The 23,282-nt window shown below is 44.6% G+C and overlaps 1 protein-coding gene and 1 pseudogene across 1 annotated transcript; both read left to right on the forward strand.

Annotated features, from left to right (window-relative positions):
- Window positions 1–211: 211 nt before the first annotated feature.
- LOC124685845 (disease resistance protein RGA5-like) lies at window positions 212–4,211 on the forward strand. Its single transcript, XM_047219908.1, has 2 exons — window positions 212–1,194; window positions 1,651–4,211. The coding sequence occupies exons 1-2, from the start codon at window positions 395–397 to the stop codon at window positions 3,731–3,733; spliced, it is 2,883 nt and encodes a 960-aa protein (XP_047075864.1). The 5' UTR covers window positions 212–394; the 3' UTR covers window positions 3,734–4,211.
- A 2,350-nt stretch (window positions 4,212–6,561) lies between these two features.
- Window positions 6,562–11,878, forward strand: LOC124648188 (annotated as a pseudogene).
- The last annotated feature ends 11,404 nt before the right edge of the window (window positions 11,879–23,282 follow it).

A 23,282-nucleotide genomic window follows, 5' to 3' on the forward strand; every position in this document is an offset into this window, starting at 1 on the left:
ATGGATCATTTTCCATCCACGATTCCCCCACGCGTCTGCTTCGAGACCAATGCTGTGTGGTCACCGTTTCGGCCTGGTATCATCGACATGCTGTTACATCGGCTGCCTCAGATAATGAACGGTGTTCCTTCCAGTCAGGTTTTTTTTTTTTTTTTTTGAGACCCCTCGATCTCCAGTCAGGTTCGTTGCCCCCACCACATCAATAATGCATGCAGCAGCTAGCCTAGCCTATGAAGATTCACTCAACACGGTAGGACAAGCCCATCCACTATTATGCCCAGCGCCATAGCTTCTTCACCAATTCACCAAACACCAACCAAGTCACAAACGATGGCTCTTGTTCAGCAGCTTCTTCTCTTCCTTGGCAGCTAGCGATAGGAAGAGAGAATTCAAGATGGCTGGGGTGAGCTCTGCGACGGGGGCGATGAGCTCCCTCATCGGCAAGCTCGCCGCCTTGCTCACTGAGGAGTATAAGCTGCTCGCAGGGGTCCGGAAGCAGATCAAGTTCCTGGAGCGCGAGCTCAGCAGCATGCGAGTCTTGCTTGACAAACTTGCGGGCATGGAGGAAAAGCTCGACGGCACTGCCAAGGATTGGAGAGGTAAAGTGCGTGACCTCAGCTACGACATAGAAGACTGTATCGACCGTTTCATGGACCGGCTTGGCAGCGGAGACGCCAAGCCAAAGTTCATGAAGAAAACCGCACGCCGGCTCAAGACGCTGTGGGCACGCCATGACATCGCGACCCAGATCAAAGACCTCAAAGCTCGTGTCGTCGAGGAGAGCGAGCGGCGTGATCGGTTCAAGCTTGATGAGATTCCAATGAAGGTTGTGGTAATCGACCCACGGATAACTGCGCTCCACGAGGAGGCGAGGGGCTTGGTGGCGATGGACGGCCCGGTGAAGGACATGGCTGGCATGTTGACGGATGAAAAAGAAAAGGAGCTGAAAGTGGTGGCTATTGTGGGATCTGGAGGGTTGGGGAAGACAACCCTTGCCATGGAGGTTTACCGCAAGATTGGAGCAGACTTCCAGTGCCGAGCTTCTGTATCGGTGTCACGCACTATTGATCTGGAGATGCTCTTGAAGGATATCTTGTTTCAGGTTGACATAGATGTGTATAGAGAGTGTCAGTCAGAGGGTTGGAGATTACAACAAATAATCCGCAAAACCAAGCAGATCTTGACCGGAAAGAGGTACGGTGGTTTGTGTTTAAACCAAGCTACATCAAGTAGCTGCATCCTTGATGTATAGACAAGTTCTGGGACATATTGTTGCATAGGCTTGTAGTATGTGGTATATTCTTAATATTAGTATATTTCCTTTATCCAAAAAAAGTAGCTGCAGCTGTAGGGTTCAGTGTTGAAACTTAAACTTGGCAAAGTTTAGGGGAACAAAGTAGTATCCGTGAAAAGTCATCTAGTCCTTCCCGTTAGTTTCAAATACATTTTTTTTTGCGAAAGAGTTTCAAATACTATTAGTTTCACTTACCATGGGGATGCAGTTTGTTACTTTTAATAGTTTTATTTATACATGCATAAAATACTGACTACTAATAAACATCTATGTATCTGTCTGTAACTCTTAGATTAATTGATGCTGCAAGTTATCACATTTATGACCATTTTTAACAATGCACATACTGAATGCAGGTACTTCATTATTATCGATGATGTATGGAAAGAACAAGATTGGACATTGATCAAGAGAGCGTTTCCTGAAAATAATAATAGTAGCAGAATTCTTGCTACTACACGCATTACCGGTGTAGCTAATCTATGTTGCTCCAACTCTACTAGTCAACTCTATCAAATGGCACCTCTAGATGATGCCAATTCTCGAAGATTGTTCTTTCAGAGAATTTTCAGCTCAGATGATCACTGTCCTGCTGAACTAGAGGAAGTTTCTACTAAGATCTTAAAAAAATGTGGCGGTCTGCCACTGGCTATAATCACATTTGCAAGTTTGCTTGCCAGTAAGACACATGACAGGGATGAATGGGAGAGACTGCAAGATTCCATCGGTACTGGTTCTTCGCTTGAAAATGATGGGAACTTAAAAGGGATGAACGATATATTGTTACTTAGTTACTGGGATCTTCCACACCACCTGAAGACTTGTTTACTGTATCTGTGTATATTTCCAGAGGACTACAAAATCAGTTGTGAAGAACTGAAATGGAAATGGATTGCTGAAGGATTCCTTGCTCCACGATGGGGACGTTTGGATGAAGTAGCAGAGAATTGTTTTAATGAACTTGTTAACAGAAATATGATCCAACTAGTGGATGTTGAGTATAATGGTTCCATGGAATATTGTCGTGTCCATGATATGGTGCTCGACCTTATCATATCTTTATCAGATGATGATAATTTTGCCACTGTTTTAAATGGACGTGTCTGCAACTCTTTTCCAAGCAAGATCCGCCGGCTGTCAATGCAATCTACAGGCGAAGAACATGTTCGTGCTGTTACAGAAACCAAGTTACATCTTCGCTCACTAACTACATTCCGGGCAATTGAGCAGATGCCCTGTCTTGTGCATTTCCATGCTTTGCGGGTGTTGGATCTCAAAGCATGTGATTGGTTGGAAAACAAGCATGTGAAAAATATAGGAAGTTCACGTCACCTGAGGTATTTGCGAATAAGGAGTACTAAAATTACGGAGCTTCCTGGGGAGATCGGAAAGCTGCAGTACTTGGAGACTCTCGATTTGCGGGGTTGTATTTCATCAGATCTAAGACTGCCATCAACTGTGGTGCAGTTGAAGAAATTGGTGCGCCTAATAGTCTCAAGTACCACACGGTTGCCTTTCGGTGAGTTTGGCAGGTTGCAAACCTTGGAGGTCTTGGAGGAGATAAACATGTGGAATACTGACGACCCAATGAGATTTGCAGAAGAGCTTAGGCATCTAACAGAACTGAGAAAACTATGTATATGTCTCTGGGGCTGCCTTGGCATGGAAAATGCAAAAAGACAAAGATTTGTGGGACTTTTGTCGTCATCTGTAAATGAGTTGGGTAAATGCAACCTTCGTTATCTTCATATCGATGACGGAGAGATGTACGAGAGTATATTCTCTGACCCATGCTGCACCTATCCGTACCTCCAACATCTTAAACTTGATCCCTTTGCATACATTAACATGGTTCCCAAGGGAATGACCTCCCTCAAAAATGTGGTGGAACTATGCATAGTGGTCATGGAATTTGATAAGGAGGGTCTCCATCGCCTCATGGGCATGCCTTCTTTGGCCCATCTTGAGCTACAAATAAAAGGGACGAACAACGAAAAACTGACAGTCGGTATCAATGGATTCAAGCTTCTAAAGGTGTTCCACGTCGACTGTATGACGTACGGGTATTTCAGCCAATTTGCACCCCAGCCGTGGCTAACATTTGCACCAGGTGCTGTGCCAGCACTCCGACGGCTCCATCTTAAATTAAATCCAATGAAGGAGGTGGCGTCCGATTTTTTGGCAGAATTGGGCGTCGAGTATTTGTCAGGCCTTGCACACCTCCAGGTCAAGATCAATTGTTACAGAGCAGTCCTAGGCCGGGTGGAGGCTGTGGAGTCTTCCATTGGAAAACAAATCGACTTGCACCCCAACTATGAAACAAAAATTCATGTCAGCAGAGAGTCAGAAGATTACATGTATAAGGACGACAAGGAGTGGGAAGAGGCCCCCGAAAACGAAAGAGAGGATAGGTCAGTATACTATAATACAGTATACTAAAATACAATGGTGGGGTAAAGCAGGGAGGAAGACAGGGAGACGGAGAAATGAGAGACTGGCCACCAAGGACTAGCTGCCATATCCTGGTAATCAAAATTGACGTGGTTTTACCACCTTCCATATGAAACCATTATCTAAAATATGTCTTGCATTCGTCACTTTGAAATAATGTGAATATGCTGTATATACGTTTTGCCGATTATTCAACAGCAGGCGATAGATCGAAGCCATGCATATGCAGATAGCAATCCTGATTTATTTATTTTGCAAGTCTGCAACTGGCCACCAGCATGGGAATTTGCCGAGTAATGGTATTGAAGGTGCCGGTTTTGTGTGTGGTTTGAGCTATTTGCCAGCCTCTCGTCCCATTGTGTTGCTTTGAGTACAATTGTTGCAATTTGCATCTTTGATTGTGTAACACCGTCCCTGAATTTTATCAATTCTCGCCGTAGCAAAAGTATTTTTTTTATTGTTTGCATGTGATTTGAACAGAACCAGATTGTGATGTAATACCCGTGTTGTTGCGTTTGATTTGATCATGCCTCTAGGCTATCTGCTAGTTCTCTGTTGTTATGGAGTTGTGAATTTGTCATGTCTCTACTTGTTTGAATAAAGGATGGTTTACTCAGGGTGATGGAGGGAGGTGGTGCTCTAAGCCAGCATTATGCTCTTGAGCTTACAAACTATATATGTTATGCATCGTAATTCTCTAGAACAGCAGGCATCAAGGTGTGATATCAACTGAACTTTCCACAAAGTTGAAACCCCCCTGCACTAATTAATTAAGGCACATAGCATAGCAGTTCCTAACTAGCTGGCTCTCTCTGAATCAGGAACGAGCAGATCCTCCCTCCAGTCACGAAGACTCAGTGTTGCAATGTGGTTTTCGAGTTGTCAAATTTTAGTGAGTAAGCAGCATACGTCAATGGCACAGCAAAAGGCTATAGCCCAGTTTGGTGTTTAGTGTGTAAGCCCTGAGACTGATGGCACCGGAGTATGATTTACCCCCTGTGTTGTATCAGGGGGTACATGCCCCTACTTGTCTCGTAGCAAATCTGTAGCTTTACACTAAAATTCTCAACACCATAAATTTACAACGCTCTTGACATCCCTATGCCTGACAGAAAGGCACAGCAAAGGTAAACCACAAAATATAAGCATGGTTTCATTCACAGCAAATATACCCAACACAAAAAGTTAAACGGAGTATCAGACATCCAAGACCACAAGTCTACGGCAGAAACATGCCACACTGATGTAGCAAACAAACTTGCATGGACAATTAATCCAGTGTGGCAGTATGAAGATATGAACAGTACATAGTTTCTAATGACCACAAAATGCCATATGATGTTACAAGATATGAACTCAAGGTACAGTGGTTTCAGATGTGTCGCGCTTATGATCACAACTTCGGTCAGGTACTGTAAAATCCAAATGTGGGTTCTATTTTCATTGTTTCAAATATATAAGCAAAAGCGGTCACTCCATACAAATTCTGGTTGTTCAATTCCTACTGAATCAGTTCAAGAGTTATTTCTACATACATTTAAAGAGAAAAGAGTCATCTCTACTCTAACATCACTTGGGACAGATTATAATCCCCGAGAAGACACATGCTTGCCCTCAAGATGTATGTGTAACTGCATGAGTGTTTATTCATATGCATTGGATGGTAGAAGAACATAAAAAAATCCATTCAGGATACACAATGTCTGACAGTGGTAACCTAAGAAAAAACTAGACCATGCCAAACTATTAAGTATTAAATCAAGTACATTTGCTCCCAGGAATGCAATTGCCAGTTCATATCTATATAGATGGCATGGGATCCATGTAGCTACGCATTAATCAATTAGTGACACCACAGTTGATCACCTATATATATTAACATTATAAACATTTGACGGCAGTGAACCAAGTCAGCAAGGGCACGCAAACCTTAAAATCTCCCATCCAGTACAGCAGAGCAACAACATTGCTAAACTCCTAGCATAGCTAGAATATATCATTTTGGTACCTTCCCGGCACAGCTAGATGCATAAGTGCTAGCAAGGCTTGGAACCATATCGTCATAACGAAGCACATACCTTTCCATGATCTTCTTCTCGTTCAGCATAATCGCGGAAAAGAAACTCAGCTCAGCATCCACTAATCCCTTGGCATTGAGGACCGTGAGCAAGCAATGCCGGGGTAACAGCCGGCGTTCAAGGCTAAGCATGACCATGACAGGCCTTTGGGCAATGTAGTGTACCTTAAGGGCAACATCCCTAGTCAAGAAATCCAAGTTTCTCCGCAACCTTTGCTCGGATGTGTTGAACAGAAATGGCGTCTTCCTCATAGCTGTCAATAGATCTTCCTGAGACCAACCAAAACTCACGAGGATCTCAATTTTCTTGGCAAGCTTCTTCTCGCTATGGGGAGCAAACGCCGTGAGCGCATAACCAAACATCCGTGATCCCTTGGGCAGGCCACACCCGCTGGAGCGTACGGTGGCGCCTCGGAGGAGCTTAGGGGGCCTGGTGAGCAACTGGGAAATGTGTGAAGATTGGTAGTCAAGGACGTGTATCCCGCATTGCTGGAGGAGAGCCAGGTTGGGCTTGGCGACCTTTTCGATGTGGGTACCGAGGCGAGGAGACCAGAGTTTGTCTTGAGGTGCTTCAGCATGAGCCCAAGACTGGGAGCCAGAAGCCGAGGTTGCCAGCGAGGGATCTGGTGCGGGCGAGCGGGATGAGGCGGCAGATCTGTGGACGCGAGAGGCCGAGGTCGGTGAGCCAGTGACGCGCTTAGCCAGGTTCTTCTCCACGTCGGCGGAGACGGCGGCGGCGATGTCGGTGCTGGAGAGACCCGAGACCCGAGAGGAATGCGAGGACGGCGTCGCTGTTGGAGGGGAATCTGAGACGGGAGAGCCTTTTGGATGCCTTGAGGGCCTGGGCTCGGTTGAGGCCGCAGGTGGCGATGAGGTAGTCCTCGACGGCGAAAGGTTCTGCGGGAACGGGTGCGGTGGTGGAGAGTAGGCGGTAGAGAGAGGGGATGTGAGCGTGGCGGGGATTTGCAAGCGCGGTTGTGGAGGGGGAGATGAGCTTTTCGGAGGTGGAGCATGGCGTCGTGGCGGCGTATTCACCGCCGGCGGTCTTGGGGGAGAGGATCTAGGGGGCGCCCTGTCAAAAGGAAAAACAAAAACAAAAAAGGATCAGCACCAGCAGTAGCTATTCCAGCCCAGCCCAACATTTTGATATGCTTATCTCCCAACAAAGAACAGAACGCTGAACGCTGCCACTCTGACGTTGCGTCGCTGCTCCGCCTCCAGGCCCTCTCCCTGACGCTGATCTCTCCCCGCCGCCTCCCCTCCCGTATCCTCCGTTCCGCGTTCCCGGCGTCTCCGCTCGCTCGCCGCCGCCTCCCCGGAAACGGTACTAATCCTGTTTCTGTTCTGTGGAATGTGAAGTTGGGCATAGCGTTTGCCAGGGGCATATTTGTTCATGATTATCCTAGGATTCCCCTCCCAGCTATCACAAAACAACATGGTGACAGATATTCAATCAGGAGGGCCTATATTATTAACATGAAAACAAGCATTCTTCACACAATCAATTGTTGCAACTGACTTTCTTCTTACTACGAAGCAAAGCATAGTATGTTCCTTAGAAATAAAACGGCAACCATCTGCAGAAACAGTGAATCAGACCAAATGAGATGCTTGAAACAATGAGGATGCATTAAGAAGGCTCTCGGTGCTCTGCTCTGACAATAAAAGCATCCATATCTCCCATTTGAGGCCGCTTCTCCTTAATATTTGTGCCACTAGTGTTCTGTACGATGTGACGTTTATGTGGGCATAGGCTTTCCCAAGTGCATGACTGCAGTTTAAAAAGGGGGGAAATTCTTTTCTATCTGTATTTATACTTGGTAGTTTCAGAATACTACGTTTTCAATATAATCAACTTCACAATTTTCTCATAGAAGCTTGTTTTTCTGATTTTCCTATAAGAAATGGCATCTTTATTGGTTTAACTCTCTTGTTGCTCCAATTTTGATATGCAGGATTTGGAGTCAGGGTTGTATCTAGTGGCGACACCCATCGGGAACCTCGAAGATATCACCTTGAGGTATTTATTTGCTTCAGCTGTTATGGTACTCTCAATACCAGATGATTACTAATGGTTAGGCCAGTAAAAGTGACAAATGGAACGAACCATTTTTTTTCCGTAAAGGGGAACGCATTAGGACATTTTTTGTTGGGTGGAGCATGTATGATGTTCAATTATGTGTTCCTAATAAACGCTTGTCGAAGCTTGTGATGATGTAATTAGAGTCTGAAAAAGAGAGTGCATCAATGAGGCAGCGTTTTACTCAAATTCATGTAGATAGAAATTCTCTAGTGGTTCCATGGCCCAGTTAGCATCATATGGCAATCGGCTTTGCAATCCTCTTAAACTTCTATTGTGAAGGAGGAGACCAGGAGTGACTGGATATTAGTTTAATCGCGTGTGGACCCTGAGTTAACCTCCTTTTTAGAGACAAGCAGAAGAGACTAGAATATTCATCACAAAGAAAGAAGAGCCTGGACCTGCGAAGAAATATACGTATAAGTATCTGTTACCGCACTGTGAGCTTATTAAGCCGTGGCCAGGAAAAGTTAAAACAAAACACCAGCTAAACAAATAAATAGGTAACACAACCTTGCAGGAACAATAACGAAATTTCTCCATGAAGCAAACATAATATTGGGCTCACGTAGCCTACTTGTGCAATATGATCCAGATAAGGATATTAATGTTTAGCTCTCCGCGGTCTTGATGTGTCTTTAGAAATAAAAATGCAGCAAACTCAACTGAGATAAAGAGATTTGAATTTAACTTCTCGATGCCACTAAAGAGAGACCAGAAGAATCAAAGCCAGCGAACAAAGATAGTGATGGGTTCTTACAAATTCATGAATAAATTATAAGTTCAAGATCGAGAAATCAACATCAATTTGCATGCAACTAACCTACGCCCAGATTATCCCGGACATTGATTAATGGAGAAGACGAGAGCAACATATCAACCATTTAGGAGGCTCACAGGGTGTCGACAGATCATGGGAGTGTTGCGCTCGCCACCACTCGGGACCTGGAACCCCAATGTGGATGGAGTCCGTGGGAGGAGGGATTAGGTACGCTTGCTCAGCTACGTAAGAGGAAATAAAGGGAGAGTCATTGCGGTGGCATTATTCGTGTAAATACTGAGAAGCGTGACATCGTGGAGAGTGTTACATCGCAGGTTTCACCTTATAATAGTAAAGAGAAATGGCTTGTTGCAGGCTATATATGAAAATCATAATATTATTTCTTGTATCCTGAAACATACTCGTACCATCGTAGAAATGAGATGATGATTTTGTTCTCAGGGCATTGCGTGTTCTTAAATGTGCTCATGTGATACTCTCCGAAGACACAAGGCATTCGGGAAAGTTGCTTCAACATTACAACATCTAGACACCTCTTGTGAGTTAATAGCATACCTAGTTTTCCTATGCAACTGTTACGAGTAGCTGCACATTCAACCATGCTGTGGATGTCTACAGTCGAATTTAGAACTTAAATTCTAAGTTTGCAGCTCAGCTTCCATAAGTTCAACGAGCGTGAGAGAGAGCCCAGTATCTTGAAGAGGCTCCATGAAGGGGAAGCAGTTGCAGTGATTAGTGATGCTGGTACCCCAGGCATCAGTGACCCTGGCATGGAACTGGTAAATTGACTTGCTCTATCTAATTCTTCAACCTCCATCTTACAATGAGAAACAGAGAATAATGATCTAATAGTCACTTCACTTAATAATACCATTAAAGATTAAAGAGCATGGTATACATGCTATTGGTTAGTTGATGACTTGATGGTTTGGTATGAGAAAGATCTATTAGCAATGAACAGCACCAGAACTTTTTTTAGGCCTTGTGCTCCGTGACGTGAGATATTAAGCATGTTGTACCATGCTACTGTTCACAGGCTAGAGTATGCGCAAGTGAAAAGATCCCTGTTATTCCCATTCCTGGGCCTTCTGCCGCAATCGCTGCTCTTTCTGCATCGGGTTTGCCAACTGATGAATTCACATTCGGTAAAATATGTCAATGTTGTAGTCTCTTTATTTATCAATGGTAATCATTCTTTGGACTCAGTACTAATTTTAACTTGTAGTGGGTTTTTTACCAAAGCATGGGCGATCAAGAAAAGTCAGGCTTGAGGTATCTGCTCGTGAAGCTGCTACGCAAATATTCTATGTTCCTCCTCATGGAATTCATCAATTTCTTTCTGACGCTGCTTCGTCTTTTGGTGATTCAAGGTAACCAATGTTTTCAAACCTGCATGCTGTTGCATGATCTACAAATATTTTGATCAAAATGGCCATTGGAAGTCAGAAAACCACAGTAGTACCACGTCTCTATCCGTTGCAATGTCACACATGTGTTACCTCAGATGTGATATACTCCGTATTTGTATTGCAAGTCATTAATTGTTTTTGTGCTAAAAATCAGTAATCGCTGTATCAGCAGCTTTGTTCATATTTAAATAGTGTGAGCAAGCCTTATGTCAAATATGTTTGACCTGTTTTGTTTCATTTTGTGGTGAGATACAGGCCATGTGTTATTGCAAGGGAGATAACCAAATTGCATGAAGAGGTAGTCCTGCAATTGCTTACTTTATAATCTATCCATCCTCTTATTGCCTACAATGTCATTCTTGTTGTACAATCTTCAATAAAATACTCCTGTTGATAGTTACAACATGGTGTCTGCTGCAGTCTGCAGACAGGCACATTTGACTTGAAGTGCTCTGGTTTACATAGCTACATTACTAAATGTGCATCCAAGTGCCACCTGATCAGCTGCTACTTGGTAGTGCTGGCTAAGTGAAGCAATAAGAACATATCCAGTCTCACTTGCATATTTAAATCACATGTATATTTATGTAAGTTAGCGAAAGAATAAGTTGTAAACAATCTCGCTTTCCCAAATACATGTTCATGCCATTGCATTTTTTTAATATACTTTGCATCCCTGAACTTTATATAAATCTTACAGTTTTGGCGAGGAACTCTAGGTGAAGCAAATGAAGCCTTCGCAACTCGACTGCCGAAGGGGGAAATCACTTTGCTCATAGAGGGAAACTCAATTTCAGCTGATGAAACTCCATCTGATGATTTCCTTGAGCATGAACTCAAAGAAATGATGGCAGAGGGGCATGCTCTTTCATCGGTGCATATTCTACTCAGTTCATTGATACATTTCAAGCTTTCAATAAAAATTAGAATAAAGAGAATGATCATGCATCTTCTTTTTGGATTCTGAACTAGTGTTTTCAATTATAGGCGGTGAAATTGGTGGCTGAAGCTACATCTGCAAAGAAGAAAGATGTTTATGCACTGGCACTTAGGTTGTTTGGAAAATGAGTAAAAGTGCAATCCGTTTGCTTGTTCTGGTAATTAAACTATTTGTTCATGCCAACATCTTTACCATGGTACTTTCTAGACCATATTCCAGACACCAAAAAACACCATACACCATAATTCAGCTGAGGTAATCTCATCAGAATATCCATATTATAAGGTTTATCTGTGGACACATCTAATGACTTCATAATGTTGTGATTGCAGCTGCTCCTGCTAGCTTGTGCGCGCCAACTTATCGAGCATACAAGGTTTTCTTTCTTGACGATCTAATCATGCAATCTACTGTTTCCCCAGTCTTGAATAATTTTCCATGTTATATCATGTTTATCTGTTGAGGCGCTAGTAATTGAATTGGATGTAATTTTGGATAAGGAGCTCCGTGTGGGACAGTTCAAATGCCTATGACCTACCTATTGGTCCGTTTAGTCATTTGGTTAAGCAGTATTGGTAACAATTCGGAAGCAAATCAGCAGTATTGGTAACAATTTGGAAGCAACCAGAAGTAGCCAGCGTCAATTAGTTTGGGCTGGAGGGAGTACTAGATTTTGAAGTGGCTGAGTAGATGTAGTGCGGCTCTTACCCGTTGTTTGAGCTATTTTCCATTGGGTCGCTTTGAGTAGAGGTGTTTATTTCGCTGCTTTGGTTGTGTAACAAAACTCTGTTATTGTTTGCATGTCATCTAAACAAACCTGATGGACCTATATGTATGACCTGAATATCTCTGCGTTGTTGTGTTTGATTTGAGTGTGCATCTAGAGTCTAGACTACCAGGTGATACGGAGTTGTGAATTTGTTCATGTATTACTGTACTAGGTTGTCTCCGGCTTGTTGCATGAAGGGTGGTTTGTTCAAGGTGCTGGCGTTGTATTCTCTAAAACTATTTATTTCAACTGAGTTAAGGCAGACGTTCTATTCTATAAAACAGTAAGGATCAAGATGTGATCTCAGCTGAATTTTACACAAAGTTGGAACTCCCCTACACTAAATAATTAAGGCACCTAGCATAGCAATTCCTATCACTACTAGTACTGGAGAGTGATAGTAATGCCTGAGATCGATTTTGGGGAAGGAATTGGTGAATTCGATCTGGGATTCGAGTGATAATTGAGGAATGAATCTGAAATCCCCAATTAGCTTTGACAAAGCGTCTGCCAGTAAGCCCCAAAAACCCCCTTTAGCTTGGTCAGTGTTTTTGGAGTTGGCCAATGGATGATTGCTTCAGTATTCTGTGGACCAACAGCTGAGATGAACATGGCCCAAGTATTCCACTTGAGGACAGCCAAAAGACATTTTGGCAACTTAACAAACAAAGAATGTTGCTGGAGAATCTGAAATGTGATTTTCAAGTGTGCCATGTGTTCAGTCATGTTCTTGCTATATACCAATACATCATCAAAAAAGGCAAGGATAAATTTCCTTAGGTGTGGCTTGAAGATGTTGTTCATCAAGTTCTGGAAGGTAGCAGATGCATTAGTGAGCCCAAATGGCATCAATGTGTACTCATAATGCCCCATGTGAGTTTTGAAGACTGTTTTGGGGATGTCAGCTGTATTCATCCTAATTTGGTGATAGACTGACCTGAGATCCAGCTTACTGAATGTTGTAGCTCCTTGTAATTCATCAAGTAAATCTTCTATTACAGGCATGGGAAATTTGTTCTTGATTGTAATGGAATTCAACAATCTGTAGTCTACACAGAGTCTCCAACTGCCATCTCTCTTTCTAACCATCACAGCTGGAGAAGAATAGGGACTGATACTTGCTCTAATCTCAGCATTTTCAGCATTTTGAGGATGATTTCCTCCATTGCATCTTTTTGCATGTGAGGCACTCTGCAGGGTCGCAGATTTGGTGGCTGTGCACCTTCCACCAGTGGAATACAGTCTCTGGGTGGTGGGAGTCCAGTAGTTCAGCGATCACAGACTGGACAGAGGCATATTGCTGAATGTTCTTTAGCCTGTCAACAGCTTCATGGACATTAGCTTGAGTGAAGCCGTGGGCAGTCTTTTGACAGAAGTGTTACCAACTGTCCATTTGCCAGGGTACACATATATTTTTCAACCAAACATTAGCTCTTCCATAGAAATGCCCAGTGGCAATGTTCACCCACTGCTCATAAGGTGTGCCAGACATGTTTTTCACACTTCTGAAGCCAACCAATCGGATCGTCTCCTGCAGATAAAGGAATTTCCAGCCTTGGGCCTTTCAATACTGCATCAGCATAATAAGATACACCCCCAGTCTGATGTACTCTTTCGTCCCTATCAGTCTCTTGTTGCTGTACTCTGAAATTTGACATTGTTTGCTGTTTTGCTGGTGAGTCAGAGAATGGAACGATTTGGCCTGTAACTGGATTGTAATTAGGAGGAAAGCCTTGCTGATTCTACCACATGCCTGGGTGTGGTGGGTGGGGTGGTTGTTCCATGATGTGTGCTGGAGGCTGAGTAATTGGTGGAATTTGGAAGTTAACTGTAACATGCATGCCATTGTCCTGAACAACATGCTGGGTGTGTTGTGGTGGTGGAACACGAGTGGTTGGACATACTGTGCTATCAGTCAACACAGCTGTGTTTCCCAGTGATGCATTCACCGAATCACTAGTAGCAGGCATTGTGTGCTGGACTACCAAATCACAGGACCTCTACTAGTAACTGGAATTTCCTTACTAGCTTGAGGATCCTGGGCGACAGAGTTACCTTTTGCTGCAATCACTTGCACGGTACCAGTTGGTAACGCTGGGGATGCCAGGTATTTCCGCATCATAGCGTCCAGAGCCTCCATGGTTACCATGTTCTTCTGACTATTCGAGATAGCTGAAGTGGACTGCTTCAGTTCGATGATATCCTTCCGCATCTCAGCCATCTCCGGTTTGAGACGCTTCGTGGTTTGTGTGTCAAACGCTCCTATCGCCACCGCGTTTTGTGCCCTTGTCTGAGCCATCTCTGCCAGTATCAGGATCAACAACCACTTGCCGCCCTATTGCCTGAGAGTTCGCCCCGCCGTGTAGTGGGGATTTTCTACTGCCGCGGTGAATCTGGGAGGGTGGGCAGGGATTTTACAGGAGATCCCGACCGTTCCGGTTCTTATTAGGTTCGAGCATACAGCACAGCTGTAAATGTAAAACTCATGAAAATAAAGGCATGCCCGCACTCTTTGCTGCTTCTCTTCCTATGATCAATCTGGACTGTTGATCTTATCCGACATCGTCTGCTTCATCGTGAGTTGTTCGATAACTGACGAAGGTTTTGTTGACCTGGTGTGTTTCACCGTCAGGTGTACTGACAGTGATGCCCAGCCCCAGCTAGTGCAGTCCGCTCTCTCTGAAGCACAAACGAGCAGTTTGTTCTGTTGAATGTAGATGGGCTGCAGCCCATATAGTCTACAATTCCTGAAATCTCAAGGCCCATCACGTTGGCAGCTTGGAACAGCCTTGGGGGACAAAGTTTAGTCCCACATTGCTAATTGGGAGAGAGTTGGAGTGGTATATAAGGGTTGCTGTTCTAGTCATTCCAAGTGAGTGAGAATAGAAAGAGCCCTCGCGCACTCCTCCTCCTCCGCCCGCCCCGCCTCGCACGCACGTCGCGTTTCGTGACTCGAGTTCGAGACACACTCAAGGAAGCCTAAACTTTTTGCTTGGTGCACCAACTGTGTTGGGTACGTGTCAACCTGCATGTGCATGTTCGCCGCGTGTCCCTGGCTTCCTACGCGTGTCAACACGGTCGGGTCGGGTCGGCTTCCCAGGCTATACAAGGAGACAGATCAGATCTAGAGAAATATACAGTTCTCAGAACTCTCTAGTCCATCTCTCTCGCGAAGTTCCTTTTGCTGTGCTACTCTCTAGTCTTCCCCATCCCGGCGTCTGCGTGCACAGCCGTCCGGGAGAGCAGGCCTCCGAAACTCCGTCCGTTGAGATCCTGCACCGGGAGACGGGCGATAAGGTTTTTGGGGAGCGTCTCGGCGCGATCGCTCGCCGTCTTGTTCGTCTTCTTCTTCAACGACCCGGCCGCTTCATCGACAGATCCGACTACACCATGGGCGACATCAACAATACCCATGGTGGTGGTGGTGTCTGCTGCTCGGTGCGACCTTCCCGGTCGCGATGTACGTGCTTTTCTTCTCCTACCTTGCACTCGCTACTTGTTCCATGTTCGGATCCGATGCATGTGCTTAGTCTGATGTGTATGGTTAAGTATGCTTGTGCATCTGTAATGTTGATTTCGGTAATTAAACTCACACGGAAATTGCCTAATAATCTAACAATCCAAAAACCTTATGTGCTTAGGCAATTTTCACCGTCTGGTTTCGCTGCTGCGCTTAAACCGAGCCCGTTTACGGGTTCTCATTTCAAGAGATGGCAAAGTAAGACCCTCTTGTGGCTCACTTCTATGGGCGTGCACCGTGTTGCGGAAGGTACTCCCAGAGGTCCGCTTACTCCTGAAGAGGATAAAGCGTTCGGGGATGCCACCGTAATCTTTGTGGGTGCCGTCCTAAGTGTGCTTGGAGACAAGTTGGTTGATGCTTATCTGCACATATGAAATGGGAAGGAACTGTGGGATGCACTCGGACGCTAAGTTTGGTGTCGCCGATGCCGAAGGTGAACTCGTATGCTATGGAGCAGTTCAATGACTACGGAATGGTTGAGAACCGATCCGTAGTAGAACGGAGCTCATGAGATACGAGATCATGGCAAAGGAACTTGAGCTCCTCAAGTGTGTGCTACCGGACAATTTTGTCGCGGGATGCATTGTCGCTAAGCTTCCCCTTCATGGAGGAACTTTGCCACTTCCTCGAAACATCGGAGGCATGAGTTTTCTCGTTGAGAATATCATGGGCTCTCCGGATGTTGAGGAGAAGGCGAGGGCAAAAGACAAACACACTCGGAGGAACCGAGGGACGTTCGCCGCCAATATGGTGCAGAAAAATGCCCACAAGTCCAAGGGAAAGAATAAGGGAGTCTCCCAGACTACCAACTTCAAGAAGAAAGGGAAAACGGAGAAGAAAGATCCTTGCTGGGTGTGTGGCGAGACTGGCCATTGGGCCAATCGTTGTCCACAACGCAAAGGAAAGAAATGTCGAGTCGGACAGAACTCAAATTCTGTCGGCATGGTCATTGGCAACACGAGAGGAAGGAACTACGAGGGTATGGTAATATGTTACCTCACTGTTCTTTCGGTGTTTCAGCCCACGGAATGGTGGGTTGATACAGATGCTAATGTTCATGTGTGTGCTCGACATCTCCATGTTTACCTCTTATCAGGCCCGAGGTTCCTCAGTAATGATGGGGAATGGGTTACATGCTACTGTTCATGATGTTGGCACGGTAGATCTGAAGTTTACTTCGGGAAAGATCGTGCAACTGAAGAACGTGCTGCATGTCCCTTCCATCAAGAAGAATCTCGTTAGTGGCTCCCGTCTTATGAAAGATGGGTTTAAGTTGGTGTTTGAGTCCAATAAAGTTGTACTGTCTAAGTATGGAACTTTTGTTGGAAAGGGATATGAGTGTGAGGAAATGTTGCGCTTCTCTCTAGAAGACTTCGTGATAATGTTGTGAACCATGTAAGCACTAATGTTAATGAAACTAATGTTTGGCATTCACGACTTTGTCATGTTAATTTCGGTTGTATGACGCGGCTTGCCGATATGAGTTTAATTCCGAAATTCACCTTTGTCAAAGGCTCTAAGTGCCATGCTTGTGTGCAAGCAAAGCAGCCTCGCAAGCCTCACAAGCCTCGCGAAGGAAAGAAACTTGGCACCACTAGAGCTCATACATTCGGATCTATGTGAGATGAATGGTGAGTTGACAAAAGGTGGAAAGAAATATTTCATGACTTTGATTGATGATTCCACTAGGTATCGTTATGTGTATCTCCTCAAAACTAAAGATGAGGCTCTTGATTTCTTTAAAATCTATAAGGCTGAAGTTGAGAATCAACTTGAAAGAAAGATAAAAAGGGTTCGGTCCGATCGTGGTGGAGAGTACTTTTCTAATGAGTTCAATTTATTCTGTGCGGAACATGGTATAATCCATGAGAGGACGCTCCCAATTTCCCACAATCCAATGGGATTGCGGAAAGGAAAAACCGTACTCTAACGATTTGGTTAATGCCATGTTAGATGTTTCGGGTTTATCCAAGGAATGGTGGGGGAGGCTATATTGACTTCGTGTCATGTCCTAAATCGTGTTCCAACCAAGAATAAAGAGATTACCCCATATGAGGAATGGGAAAAGAAAAGACCAACACTCTCCTACCTACGAACTTGGGGTTGTTTGGCTAAAGTGAATTTGCCAATCAGCAAAAAGCGAAAGCTTGGACCAAAAACCGTGGATGTCTTTCTTGGCTATGCTGCCCATAGCATTGCTTATAGATTTCTTGTGGTGAAATCTGGAGTGGATGACATGAATGTTGGCACCATCTTTGAATCAAGAGATGCTACATTCTTTGAGGATATATTTCCTATGAGAGATATGCATGGCATGTCTAGTTGGGAATCTGATCCAATACATGAAACTCCTATGGAGTCTGATGAGGAATCTGATGATGAGAGTTCAGATTCTGATGAAGATGACAATGAAGCTCCCACAAGGAGTAAGAGACACAGGACTGCGAAGTCTTTTGGTAATGATTTCATTGTGTATCTTGTGGATGATACTCCCACTACTGTTTCAGAAGCTCTCGCATCTCCTGATGCGTACTCATCGGAAGGAAGCGGTTCAAAGCGAGATGGATTCCATCTTGGCTAATGGAACTTGGGAGTTAACTCGAGCGTCCTTATGGGTGCAAACCCGTAGGATGTAAATGGGTATTTAAGAAGAAGCTTCGAGCTGATGGTACTATTGAGAAGTACAAAGCTCGGCTTGTAGCCAAAGGCTATACCCAAAAGGAAGGCGAAGATTTCTTCGATACCTACTCACCTGTAGCGAGATTGACCACAATTCGAGTACTACTGTCATTGGCTGCCTCACACGGTCTTCTCGTTCATCAAATGGACGTTAAGACGGCTTTCCTAAATGGAGAGTTGGACGAGGAAATTTACATGGAACAGACTCGATGGTTTTGTACTACAAGGTCAAGATAGAAAGGTGTGTAAGTTAAAGAAATCTTTGTATGGCCTTAAACAAGCACCCAAACAATGGCATGAGAAGTTTGAAAGAACTTTGACATCTGTGGGCTTTGTTGTTAATGAAGCCGACAAATGTGTGTACTACCGCCATGGTGGGGGTGAGGGAGTTGTCCTATGCTTGTATCACTACAAGAAAAGTTGCCATGGCCGACGAAGTTGAAGTCGCGCCGTGGTTGCTGGTGTACCATGGCCGACGATTTTGGGTCCCTCCGTGGTGCATGTCAAAACTTTTTTTTCTCGTTTTTGAGGCCACCTAGCCCGACGAAAGCGGCCAAAACGTCGCGTATGGTGGCCCGGGACGTGGTGCATCTCGAAATCTCGGGTTCGCCGGCCGAGTCAACGCAAATCCGCACCGCCGAGGGATGTAGGGCCCAGATGGCAGCCTCTCTGGCATTGTTTTTTTTCTAGATCGCGCCATCTCGTTCAACGTTCTCCGATCGAGCCATTTACGATGCAGGATCATGGGTCCCGCATGTCATCCTCTATGAACCAAAATTCTTTCTATTCTTGGATTTTTTTTTTGACCCTCTGATTTCTGGCTACTTCCTTTTTTCTTTTGATCCCTTTCCGCCTTGGAAACGTTGAGACCGCTGCTGCTAAATGGGACCCGCATGTCATCCTCTATGTGCAATCAACTTTCTTTTCTTGGAGTTTTTTTTGGCACCTCATATTTGGTCACTTGCCTTTTTTTTCGATCCCCGCCGCCTCTCAAACGGTGATACCGCTCGCCGCTAAATGGGACCCGCATGTCATCCTCTATGTACTATAAAACTTTCTTTTCTTGGATTTTTTTGGCACCTCATATTTGGTCACTTGCCTTTTTCTTTCGATCCCCCGCCGCCTCTCAAACGGTGATACCGCTGTCTGCTAAATGGGACCCGCATGTCATCCTCTATGTACTATAAAACTTTCTTTTCTTGGATTTTTTTTGGCACCTCATATTTGGTCACTTGCCTTTTTCTTTCGATCCCCGCCGCCTCTCAAACGGTGATACCGCCGTCGCTAAATGGGACCCGCATGTCATCCTCTATGGACTATAAAACTTTCTTTTCTTGAATTATTTTTGGCTCCTCGATATTTGGTCACTTGCCTTTTTCTTTCGATCCCCCGCCGCCTCTCAAACAGTGAGACCGCTGCAGCCTAAATGGGACCCGCATGTCATCCTCTATGAGCAATCAACTTTCTTTTCTTGGAGTTTTTTTTGGCACCTCATATTTGGTCACTTGCCTTTTTCTTTCGATCTCATGCCACGTTTGAAACGTTGAGGAACCCGCTGGCTCATGGGACCCGCATGTCATCCTCTATGTGCTATAAAAGTTTCCTTTGTTGGATTTTTTTTCACCCTCTCGATTTTTGGCTTGCCTTTTTCTTTTGATCCCCTGCCCCATTTGAAACGTTGAGTAAGCTGTTGGCTCAAGGGACCCGCATGTCATCCTCTATGTCCATCAACTTTCTTTTCTTGGATTTTTTTCACCCCCTAATTACTAGCTACTTTCTTTTTCTTTTGATCTCAAGCCGCATTACAAACATTGAGACCGCTCGCCGCAAAATGGGACCCACATGTCATCCTCTATGTACAATAAATCTTGGATTATTTTTGGCTCCCGATATTTGGCCACTTGCCTTTTTCTTTCGATCTCATGCCACCTTTGAAACGTTGAGTAAGCCGCCGGCTCATGGGTCCCGCATGTCATCCTCTACGAACAATAAAAGTTTCCTTTCTTGGAGTTATTTTTGACCCCTAATTTCTCGGCTATTTGCCTTTTTCTTTTGATCCCCCGCCCCCTTGAAACGATGAGGACGATGTTGGCAGTGTCGGTCCCACATGTCATCCTCTATGAACAATAAAAGTTTCCTTTGGTGGATTTATTTTTGACCCCTAATTAATTTCTCGGCTATTTCCTTTTTTTTCTTTTGATCCCTCGCCGCCTTGGAATTGTTGAGAATGTTGCCGCCTCATTTTTCTTTTGGTCCTGTGCCGCCTTGGAAACGTTGAGACCGCCGCTACAAAATGGGACCCGCATGTCATCCTCTATGTACAATAAAGTTTCTTTTCTTGGATTATTTTTGGCTCTTGATATTATGTCACTTGGCTTTTTCTTTCGATCTCATGCCGACTTTGAAACGTTGAGGATGCCGCTGCCTCATGGGTCCCGCATGTCATCCTCTCGTAACGATAAATGTTTTCTTTTCTTGTATCTCGATTTTTGGCTTTTTTTTATTTTCGATCCCCCGCCGCCTTTGAAACGTTGACGACGCCGCCGGCTCATGGGTCCCCGATGTCAGCCCTCCCCGTACAAGAAACATGTGATATTTTATTTTGCAGACAATAAACGTTGTATTTCGCTCTGAGCTATTGCAAACGGATAAATTAAATCTTTATATCTACATAAACAAACTTATATATTGAATCTCCTTGTTTTTTGTTTTTGCGAAGCATAGGACTTTCCTGTTTTTTTTTTGAGAAAAATCCGACCTTTCCTGTTTTGGAGTGGGCTGAAATTGTACGAGTCAAAAGGCCCAAGCAGATAGTTCGAAGGCCCAGATGTCCAGATACAGCCCAATTGAAATCTTTCTTTTCTTGGATTTTTTTTCACACCCTGATTTCTGGCTACTTCATTTTTCTTTCGGTCCCGTGCCGCCTTGGAAGCGTTGAGACCGCTGCTACAAAATGGGACCCGCATGTCATCCTCTATGTACAATAAAGTTTCTTTTCTTGGATTATTTTTGGCTCCCGATATTATGTCACTTGCCTTTTTCTTTCAATCTCATGCCGACTTTGAAACGTTGAGGAAGTCGCCGGCTCATGGGTCCCGCATGTCATCCTCTATGAACAATAAAAGTTTCCTTTGTTGGATTTATTTTTTTCCTCTAATTTCTGGCTATTTGCCTTTTTCTTTTGTTCCCCTCGCCCCTTTGAAACGATGACGACGCAGTCGGCAAGTCGGTCCCACATGTCATCCTCTATGAACAATAAAAGTTTCCTTTGATGGATTTATTTTTGACCCTAATTAATTTCTCGGCTATTTCCTTTTTTCTTTTGATCCCCGCCGCCTTGAAATAGTTGAGGATGCCGCTGCCTCATGGGTCCCGCATGTCATCCTCTCGTAAAGGTAAATGTTTCTTTTCTTGAATTTGTTTACCAACTGATTTTTGGCTTATTTTTTCTTTCGATCTCCTCGCCACCTTTAAAACGTTGACGACGCTGCCGGCTCATGGGTCCCCAATGTCAGCCTCCCCATACCGCAAATCCTCTTCTCGCAAAGGTTGTATTTCTAGATAGATAAGGTGGATTCGAATCCGCCATGGTTCGAGCATCTCGGTAAGCCTTCTTGCACCGATTAATGGAAGTAGTGTATAGCAAGGTCAAGACATGTGGCTCGGTGTAATGAATCTATTTGAATCATGTTGTGGGTTCAATCCGATAGTTCTCTAACAAAGTCAGCCAAAATAGAAATTAAGTTTTTTTCTAAAACGGAAATGCAAATTAAGATGAACACAAACATTAGTTATCATAATAGCCGATCATACATACATACTTGCTAAGAGCAAAAGCTTGCCGTAGTTTTACCACCCATACAATTAATTAGCAGCTCGTATAAGATAACCTTATATAAGTATAACTACAAATGCATTTGTTAAGGGCTCATGGGGCAACAGTAACTAGACAACCGCGAACTTTATGACCACCATGTCACAGCGGCATCGAAAGATCTTGACCTTCAACTTTGATCCAATGCGAAGTTTGGCACCGTCAATGAACTTTTTCCACCTGGAAGTAACAGCCAAGCGGCCATCTGTGGGACTGACGGAGTACCGTCCCTCCACGGTGAGACCTTCACTCTCCATGACGAGGGATATCTTGCCCCTTCGGCCAGCATTGAGATCATTGGAGATACTTTTAGGCAATTTCTGATTCAAAGCAAGAGATACCACCAAACATTAGTCAATGGCACCAATGCACTGAACCATGTGAGACTTTGAGCAGAGAAGACATCAAGATAAGAGCAGTTATGCTGTCATATACTCACGAACATAGCCTTCGGATGCGTCCCGGTCACCACACGGGTGGCCACAAGCAATGAGCTGAGATCTCGGTGATCCGGCCGGGGCAGGTGTGGAGCCTGGGCCGGTACACGAGCTGGTGCCGATGCAGGAGACCGCCGGGCTGGTGCAAGAACGGTGCCTCTAGAGGAACCGGTGCCGATGCAGGAGACTCGTTAGGCAGGTGCAAGAACGGTGCAGCTAGAGGAACCAATGCCGATGCAGGAGCCTCGCCGGGCAGGTGTAGTATATGGGGCCTCTACAGAACCAATGCCGATGTAGGGGACTCGCTGGGTAGATGCAAGAAACGGAGCCGGTACAGAACCGGTGCCGATGCAGAGAGTGGGAAGCCGGTGCCGGTGCCGGTGTGGTTGCCTTTTGTGACATCCGCTCATGTTCCATCGTGGATCTGCAGCTTTGATCATGTTAAACCCAGCAAGCTAGAACAGAGGGAATGGTTTAGAACAACCGCCGTAACAGCTTATCAAAAGATATGAGTAGAAAAAAGTTGCATATTATATATTTGGAAGTGTCTCCAACTCGTAAGCGCTACGTATATCCGCCCGTTTGAGTTTCGATCCTCGCCTGTCGCCCTTCTTCGCACCGTAGTCAAAAGCAAACTTTCTCCAATCATGTCCATACAAATATGTGATGGCCTCGCGTCTTGTAGACATACACCTCATAGACCGTGTAGGTGTTCATCAATTTGCCATTGCCATGCATAGTGAAAGACCCTTCATGCGGACACATCCGGTTAATCATTGGACGAAGTTCACAAGGTACAGTACTCGCATGTGAAAATTGATACAAATGTAAGAAGCAGGAAGACTAAAAACAAGACTTTACTATATGCCAATTCATGCTAAACCACCGAGAATACATACCCGTAACTCGTGAAGGAGCTGCTAGAAAGGTAGATAGAGCCATAGGAGGTGTTATATGCGGGGTATGTACAT

The sequence above is a fragment of the Lolium rigidum genome, chromosome 1, assembly GCF_022539505.1.
Source record: "Lolium rigidum isolate FL_2022 chromosome 1, APGP_CSIRO_Lrig_0.1, whole genome shotgun sequence".
In the NCBI taxonomy this organism is placed as follows: domain Eukaryota; kingdom Viridiplantae; phylum Streptophyta; class Magnoliopsida; order Poales; family Poaceae; genus Lolium; species Lolium rigidum.